The sequence below is a fragment of the Coregonus clupeaformis genome, chromosome 23 (assembly GCF_020615455.1).
Source record: "Coregonus clupeaformis isolate EN_2021a chromosome 23, ASM2061545v1, whole genome shotgun sequence".
Classification (NCBI taxonomy): Eukaryota; Metazoa; Chordata; class Actinopteri; order Salmoniformes; family Salmonidae; genus Coregonus; species Coregonus clupeaformis.
Window position 1 is genome coordinate 57,322,406 of NC_059214.1, and position 9,164 is coordinate 57,331,569.

The following is a 9,164-nucleotide window of genomic DNA, read 5'->3' on the forward strand; positions in this document are numbered from 1 at the left end:
ATGTGAAATTGAGCCTTAATAAAGCTTTTCAAATCACCCATACAACAATGTGACCGCCCATACAGATACATCCCCCACAAGGATAGGTCACTTGCATAAGGCACCATTAAGGTCATCAACAGTGCATTACCAGGTAGAATAGAAGATATACAAAATCAAATTCGATAGTCCTCAAGGCATAGATGAGTGAAAGAAAAAAATAGCTTAATGAATGAATGATTCAGTTGCTAAGTAAGCAGTAATGGTTTCTCAAACCAAAAAGAGAGAGAAAGAGAAGTACTGAAGTAATTTTAAAAAATCATCAAGGCTTTATGTACAATATTGTAACATTTAACCGTTCGTATTTAGCTGCGCTTTTATTGGAATCTATTTGCAGTCCTGATTACAGAATAACAGGAAGAGAGAACAAACCCTAGAACCATGCAACACCTGTCTATGATACTGAAGTTATAGTATAGTTGTGTTATACCTCTAAGCACACAGCTTATACAATGGACTAAAAATTTGCTTTGTAACTTGTAAAAAACAAGCTACGTAACACATTGCACATTTAGTAGCTGCACCAAACACCAAAAAAAGCTCCTCTCACTCAGGACTCACATTATGGAGTTTCTGCCCTGGCCTGGGTTGCTGAATGGGGGGGAACAAAACACATCACCCCCACCCTACCACTCAACACCACAACCCCTCAAGGCTTCTGGCGAGAAACCCCAATCTTCACTCAGTCTCGCTGCTGCTTGACAGTCAGGCAGGCAGACACGTTCTCACACACCCGTACTCACGACTACAAGAAGAAAAAAAAAACTTGCTCCCTGACACCATTCAGTCCACAGCAACACTGGTACCAGACCGCCTTTGCTTCCCCCTCTTTGCACACAGGCCAGTCAACCAAGTCAGACATTCACAGTGCACACATGCTTACCTCAGACAACAGTTTTTGTAAAGCAGTACCAGTGTATCAGTTGTCCAGGAGACAGTTGCGCCACCTCAAAAACATCATGCACCAACCACACATACAACTCATTCATTCGTTTTTTTTGTCTTTGTTTTAGTTTTTTTTTTTCTCTTTTTATTTCAAGTCCCTCAATTCAATTGGCTGCTTCCTCCCGTCTGTACATGATTTTGTCCTCTGTTGTTGTGGTTTTTGGACAGGCAATCTTCAGAGCGCCTTCCTTCTCCAAGGGGTCCATCCATCCCGGAGGCACTGGGTATGGTGCAAAATGGCATACTTTGGCTAGAACACGCTCCCCTAGCTTGCTCCTCTCAAGGGCAGTTCAACCATGAGGCTGGTTAGGAGACGACATTTCCTTTCGCTGCGTTTGTTAGTTTCACTAAACGGCTAACATCGCTCCGCTCCGACCCGCTCAGAGGTGTCTCTTCATGTGGAGGGCAAGGTGATCGGACCTGGAGAAACACCTTGAAAGAGAGAGACGGAAAGTGTGAACTGGAGGGTACTTAAAAAGTAGTAGTAGTAGTAATAGTAGTAGTAGTAGTAGCACTACTACAAAAACCAACAAATGTGTCAAGGATACAAGTACAGATTCAAATTGAACATAAACAGCCTTACAATATAATTACATATTTTAAGAATTTCATTATGCATTTGACTAAGCATTTTCATGAAGCACTTGTTAACAATGCAATGCTATTCACATCAATGAATGAACAGACAACCTTACAACTCTAGTAAAACAATCATTATTTTCTAACACTTGATTAAATGGTATCAAGAGGGATTGGGTAAACACTCAGGTGCAGGTGGTCTCTATTGTAGATAGCAGAGTGATTGAGCTTACCGGTCACAGTGACTGCATTTAAATGGCTTGGCCCCAGTGTGCTTCCTGAAGTGTCTGGTTAGCTCATCACTCCGTGCAAATCGCCACTCGCAGCCCTCCCATGAACACCTGTATGGTTTCTCACCTATGAAATAAACAAGAGAAAAACATTAATATTGTGAAATGTATGTAATATTGAACATTACATTTTTTACCTCCAATCAATGTGAAAAATGCAGTGTGCTAAGCTAAAGTATTTGTAAATTGTGAGCTTTCTTCTGGTCAATGACCTTTGGTAGTAAAGAGAAAGGAAATGACTCATAGGCTAGATGAGGTGACACCGGTAGTCACTTGACAGCTATACAACTTTATTCATTGACAGACACTTGGTCTAAATTCAAATGAACCGGTTACACTTTGCTAACACAACGCAAAACATGTTTTGGAATGCAGAAAGTCCTCTTATCTGCCGGACGTAATAGCAGTCTTCAAGGGTCAGAGCCCATAGAGAACCACATGTGCAATTGCTGCTAATAACAAAAACTAGGGACGGTCAAATGACCATACAGGCCCCCACTCAACAGCCTCCCCTTTCCCACTGTGAAACAATCCGTTTTGAAGAGCCATGGCTAATGGCTGCATCCCAAATGCCACCCTAGTCCCTATACAGTGCACTACTACCCGTACTACGGCTCTGGTCAAAGTAGTGCACTATAAAGGGAATGGGGTGCTATTTGGGATGCAGATCAAGTCCCTTGTTTTCCCATGTGCACTGGGACTGCATCCCCTCAGTGTGACTGCCTCCCCTCCCCCACAGCATTCAGACACATTCCAGATAGATTAGGTCACAGTTTAGGTATCCAGTCATGTACGGCTAATACTCTCAGAGTGAGTGCACTGTGTGGCACTCTCTTTGTGGCTGCATGAGGACACGCAATGAACTGGATCTGGATCTTTAATTACATTATACAACTAGCTAACCAGACAGACAATACCATTTGGTTGAATAAAGAATTGCAGTCAAATAAGATATTGCTTTTGTGTAACGGTGAGGAAGTAAGGAAACTTAGTGCTATCATTGTCACTTCCGCCAAAAAGGGTTTGTTTTTTTCCCCAAGGTTATGCAATGCAGAGGCCTGGGTTGTGATAGCATAGGGAAATGTCTGCTTTCTCACCTGTATGAGTGCGCTGGTGTGCTTTTAAGTGGGAACTCTTTGTGTAAACCTTGCGGCATCCGTTGAAGTGACACCTGTGCACCCGTCTCCTCCCGTCCGGTGACGCATCTCCGGCAACCAGCCCAGTCTTTGCCGAGTTCTTTCCGATGCCGCCTGTCCGGACTTTTACCGGCAAGGTCAATTCTGTGTGTACGCTTCCCCAGCCTTGTGAGATGCTGGGTTCCGAGCTGACCTCTGGGGAGGATGGGGGAGTGCTAATGATAGAAGGGCTAAAAGGTCCAGCACCGGCCAGAACCGACCCCAGAGGGTTCAAGGTAAAGCTGTGTGTCGGCGAGAGCTCCACGGAACTGTCTGAAGCTTCGCTGCTGGCGTCAGAGTTTACACTGTTGGTTTCCAAGATCTGGCCATCCTGATTGTCCTCTTCTTTGACCAGAGGGATCTTCGGGTCGGAGTCGATCGCTTTATCACCGCAGGCCAAGATCAGCTTGCTCCAGAGGTCCTGCTCCTGCGGCTCCAACTTGATGTCGGATGTCACCGAGACGTAAGGCTCGCTCTGTAGATACCGCTCCAACTCCAAGCATGTCTGGTTCAGGAACAAACAAAACAGATGTTTAAAATATATAGAAGAGGTGGTGCATCACAGGTGTTTTGCATTTCAGGGAGCTACCAGACAACCAACAAATGAAGCAGTATCAACTGCATTGATGTTTTATGACAACAGACTTGTGCCACTTGTTTCCTTTGGCTCACAAGGCAGACCAGCTAAGGTTAGTCTGGGTAAACCATAGCTTCACACTAGTACGAAAACACATGTTCAAACAAGAAATGGTCTCATCTTGACTATCACATGGTTGTGACCAAATTCAAGCTAGCTAGGTTACATGTTTACATACTCAAATTGAGCAGTCATAAACTGCATATCCTAAGTGGTGTGTATGTGTGGAGGAACAGGGAACATCCATTCTCAGTTCTGTGGTACAATGAATGACTCACAGAGCACATTTAGTGTCCTTTTAAGGAAGCCACTGAACTTCCTGCTTCCCCAAGACTCATTCAGTTGCCACAGACTGACTGACACGATGCATTGCATGTAATCACATCCTTCCTACCCCCCAGAACTCTGTCACTTAGTTTCTCCATTCGTTATAATACATTAATTCAGTTGATACTATAGCTTGAGGATTCATTAAAAACAGGGTCATCTGCTTGGAGGTATGGCAGCATGTAGGTTTGACAAGAACAGTTGGAGGAAAATAATTCTGCCCCAGGCAAAGTGCATAACGCCCCTACCACAATCTAAACCAATAATTTCCAGTTGCAATACTATCTACTCATGCGCACAGGAATTGGTCACTGCTGACATTTGATAGTCTGGATATGAGCATACTGAAACCCACTGAACGACATGCAAATAAATGGTCAGTGTTATCAAGTGAGTTAAAACTATGCTTTTGATAAGTAAAATACATTTTCCAGTTCTCTTTAGTAAAAATAAGCTATATTAAAATCTAAATATTTCCCACTACCAGTCTCGACAGTATTTCTCTGTGGCTGTGTTGAAAGAGTTAAATCTCTTTTATGACAGCGAGGAAGAAGTTGGCTCCGTGCCCAAATCGCAAATGCCTTAAGGAAACTACTTGGATCGATTTCAATCACGTATGAACTGCAAATATCTTTAGAAAAATGAGTAAAAACGAGGCAGTCCGTCATGATTAATACGAGGGGTCAGTTATGTTACACTTTATTGGTGTAAATTGTATCCACTTTCAAAATGAAATTGTTGAATTGGCTGGATTCTGGTTAGACTACTTCAACAGATCCGCTTACGAACGAGTTCCGCTCCGCAGCATTTTGAACGACAACAACTCCGTTACTTGAACCAAAGCATTGCTTTCGAGTTCACTTCCGATATGAAGGCTACTGTAAGTAGCCTATAACATCGCTCAGAAATATCACAAAACTAGACTACACTGCTAGAAATTATATTGGTCGCGTCCCATTCATTTCAAGTGAGACTCCGGAGCTGTCAAACACTGGCTCACTGAACTAGACTGCTGTGCTTTGACGGGCAACAATGCTCTACTTCGAATCAGCCATCTGTATAAAACAAGATAAGGACATAACTTGTGCATATGTGGGTAACCGGTTAAATAACACGTTTAGTCCTCCATTCGGAGGTATCCCTAGAAATACGAACAACGCTTGGTTATTTTTGACATGCTCTAACACACGCACGGCGAATTTGACACATCCAGCTGGCCAAGGAATTCTGCATATGTGTAACTTACTGACGCTTCAGCCAATGTTACAATTCATGATCATCTACTACAAAATAAGTTGACAAATTGACGATCTACATTTTGTTTAAAATTAAGAAAAAAATATGCGCGAGGAGCTGTTTGACCACAGACACAAAGGTCTGTAGAATATCGTCACAAAGTATATTAGTAGGATATAATGTATCCATTTGTATCAATTAATGTATCATTCGTTTTCACATACTTGAACTCATGTAGCCTATAGTCATGCCAGGCTAACAGCCAATCAAAACAGAGGTCTGATTGGTCACATATTATCTTTATTTCAGTTTAATTAAACAGTTTCAAATTAACGGATAAAATAATGTTACCTGCTGCCAGTAATCCTCCAGGGATGGTAAAGCTGAAAAGTAGCCAGTGTCATGTACAATCTGAAGTTCCTGAAAGATGCTGCACATGGGTAGAACATCCATTTCAAATCCCAAATGTTGGCTAAAGCGCTGCTCTTAAATATTTTTCTTTAGAATCAAGATGCTATTCAAAATGTTGGTCAATCACGAACAGGCAAGTAAGATCCTTGTTTTAATTTCACATGCAAACCTATCTGTAGCTAATGCAAATAGCACGCACTGCAAAGAAGCGTTGTTTTGCTTCCCCGTTGGCAGACCACTGCTCACTGGTGATGAAGTTACTCTATTTGCAAACACTGAACTAAATGCGAAGCCCGTACCATGTAAACTTCCTTATTCAAACCTCGCAACCTACCTACCCCCTCGTGACAGCATTACGCTTTTGGAACGGTAACCAATGAAGTCGAATCAGCTTGCCCGCGCGCATATGATATCACAACCAACCAATCATAATCGTCTCCTGACATAATTTGGTCCTGTCTCTTTTTTTATTGGTGAGTTTGAGTCGCAGTTCCTTCACATTCATTGGACAGCTATTTTTAGAAAAGTATATATATATGTGATGTACTCTATTCAACTGTCAGCGAGTTGCCTCTTTCTGCATATTTCGCCAGAGAGCGCATCTGAGGAGCAGCAATGTTTCCTCTTTGTAAACAGTTTCACTGTGTAGTTGTTTGACAGAGTTTCAACATACAGTACAAGACAAATACTTTTGAAACAGTATGCGAGAATGCCTGGAATTTATTTAGAATAATCTGAAATACGCTTTTTTTGTCGACTATATTCTTGAGTTTCACACACTGGCAGTTCTTACTAACATACTACCGTCTCCCAGTCGCAAGATGGTAGGCTACAGCTAAATTCCACAAGGGGAGCCAAGCGCCACATCGCTCATGACTCAAATAGGCTACACCACTCTGGTAAAACGCAGCTATGCAGAATGCACAACAGTTGTCCAGTATTTTGTTTGTCCAGCAACTGAAAGATGGTCATAGTCAACGAGTTAGATATACTTAACGTTAAACTTTATGAAGGGCACACTCATGCAGAGTAGGTTACTTTTGGGGGGAAACTTGAGTTTGAAGAAGAAAAAAAAAGTGAATAACAATATTTGATTCAGATAATTTTTCCATTGGCTATCAGTGGGGGTGACTTAAACATTTGAGAAGGATGATGGATTAATGCCTTTAGGTCTAGGCTGCTCATTTAGTGATTAGAGCTGAAGAGATTGTCCTAATGATATCAGGATCTATGCTTTGTAGTTCTCAGTAACATCCTGTTTTCGTAGAAATGATGACCAGTTGAGCGAAATAACCAAAACACATACAAATGCAGCTAATCTATTTAATGATCTATCTATGCTCTAAGCCGCACAGGTTTCTAAATTGTTTTATGGGTGTCAGTTTTCCATAACATCTCATATGTATAGTGCACCAAGGAAATCATATTGTTCTGTCATCTTATATACTTGATTCTAACAGTAGTTTGATATGAATAAATAAACCGTGCGAGTTGCTATCCACACTCAAATGTAACTCCATCACAGAAGATTTCTACAACCATGGCATTACGCTATTGCATACTTGGTATCTCCCCCCTCTTTGTATAGTTTCCCAATATGTTGGGAATGGCACCGAATAAATAGAGGAAATTCTTTCATAATTGCAAAGTTATAGGATTAAGTAATATAGCTCTGTGATCATCATGACCTGAGTGACATTCTCAGTTAAAGATAGATGAGTTGCAAACAACATATTTGGAACAGAACCTCATTGTTTCAATTGGAACTATATCCTGATTCTAGAACTGAGAGTCTTTTGTGAACGATCAGCTGTTGGGGCATATTTGTGGCTTGCAGCATCTGATGTGATGTGATGTATTTGGAACCCTAAAGGAACCAGGCCTCAATTGTCACTGGAATGCAAAGGAATTCCTGCTTATGTGCACACTAATGGTGCTGTCCATTATATATTGAGTCATCCATGGTGGATGGTGGCTTTGAAGATAGTCCCCTGTAGCTCAGTTGGTAGAGCATGGCGCTTGCAACGCCAGGGTTGTGGGTTCGTTTCCCACGGGGGGCCAGTATGAAAATGTATGCACTCACTAACTGTAAGTCGCTCTGGATATGAGCGTCTGCTAAAATAACTAAAATGTAAGATCGTCTTTAAACTCAATGAGGTCTGTTCAGAAACCTTTCTAAGCATGTCATTGTTTTAGAGATCGACTATGATGCACCCTAATTGCAAACTCACATAGGGTTTTTGTCATGGATCGATCGAATGATACTGCACATCCATGCATTGCAGCTTGTACTTTATGCATGACAGGATTGTTGCCTCACATCCTGTAGCTCAGCCTACAGCAACAGAGTGAAGCTGTGAACCTTGTGACCAGCCCACAGTATGCTGTCAGCACTGCTATGTAGGATTTTTTAATAATCGGATGTAGTCTTTTTGTGAATAAAATGCTAAGTACAGCTAAGTACAGTCTCAAGGAGGCCCATTTTGTCTGACACAGTACTGTGTGTGGTTGCACAATTGAGGCCTGGCTAACCCAAGTTCAGCTTCTTTAAGTTACAGTATTAACCAGCTAGCTCCAGACTTATCGCTAACTTCACCACTCACAGTTGAAACATTCAGAGAATGCAGCACTGTCTTTGCAAGACACCAGGCAGCTTTTATCTTGGAAAGCCGACCAGGCAGGCCAGGTCCTAAAGCTATATCATCATTATGCAATCCTAACCAGGCAACCAGTAGGCCTAGCCACAGGAAAGAGCCATTAGAAGATGGCCCACTTTAATGCATCATTGTCAAGACAATTATTTGTTTTAAGGTTTTTTCTTCCAGTGATGGACACTGTTGACAGGCAAGGAGACATTCTTCGTCTCCAGGTATAGGCTACGTCTCTTGATATAAAATTAATTAACAATGTGGTAATTTTATAAGTTGTGTATGTGTCCCTTTATAAAGGGATAACACATATTATATCAACTAGTAGGACAACACAGAAGGCTTTGATAGGCAAATACAGAATGCCTACTAGTTTAATACATAATTTCATACTATTTCTGGAATATTTTACAAACAACCAGTTTGCAGATAAAGCACAAGGTAGAGTTGATAGAGTAATGCATTTGTCTCTGCGGGGGCATTGTAATTTGTTCAAGCTTAAATAAAATGAAAACGAAGCAATTGATTGGACATCAATGCACTTACATCAATCACTCTTTGTAAAAGATGGACAGAGAGAGAGAAAAAAATCAGGCAAAAATCAATATTCATTCTAATTCAACATATCATAAATCTAGATAGAGTCAGCACTGCTCGCTCACAGTGAGATGATGATTGGCCAGTATGGTCTTATTTCACATTCTCTGTGGGTTTCAGCTCATCCTGTTTGGTATTAAAGCGTTTGTTTGGTGAAGTCCTCATTGAAAGGCAGTGAGGGTTGGCATGTTGTTGGCCTTATATTATGCTATCAGGCCATGTCACAGGACGGGGGATAGATGTGTGTACATTGGGCCATGTGGCGTCAACCCATCAGAGA

General features: G+C 41.6%; 1 protein-coding gene across 1 annotated transcript; it reads right to left on the minus strand.

The window, feature by feature from the left end:
* Positions 1-285: 285 nt before the first annotated feature.
* klf6a (Kruppel-like factor 6a) lies at positions 286-5,990 on the minus strand. Its single transcript, XM_041861943.2, has 4 exons — positions 5,580-5,990; positions 2,951-3,533; positions 1,797-1,920; positions 286-1,416 (listed from the first exon to the last, which is right to left on the minus strand). Exons 1-4 carry the CDS (start codon positions 5,679-5,681, stop codon positions 1,365-1,367), a joined length of 861 nt encoding a protein of 286 aa, XP_041717877.2. The 5' UTR covers positions 5,682-5,990; the 3' UTR covers positions 286-1,364.
* Positions 5,991-9,164: the final 3,174 nt, after the last annotated feature.

Excerpts from the sequence above, each read along its gene's own strand:
- klf6a (XM_041861943.2), bottom strand. The coding sequence starts at position 5,681 with ATGGATGTTCTACCCATGTGCAGCATCTTTCAGGAACTTCAGATTGTA. Across the intron at positions 1,921-2,950 it reads ACACCAGCGCACTCATACAG|GTGAGAAACCATACAGGTGT; the intron begins GTGAGAAAGCAG and ends TTTATTTCATAG. Across the intron at positions 1,417-1,796 it reads AAATGCAGTCACTGTGACCG|GTGTTTCTCCAGGTCCGATC; the intron begins GTAAGCTCAATC and ends CTCTCTTTCAAG.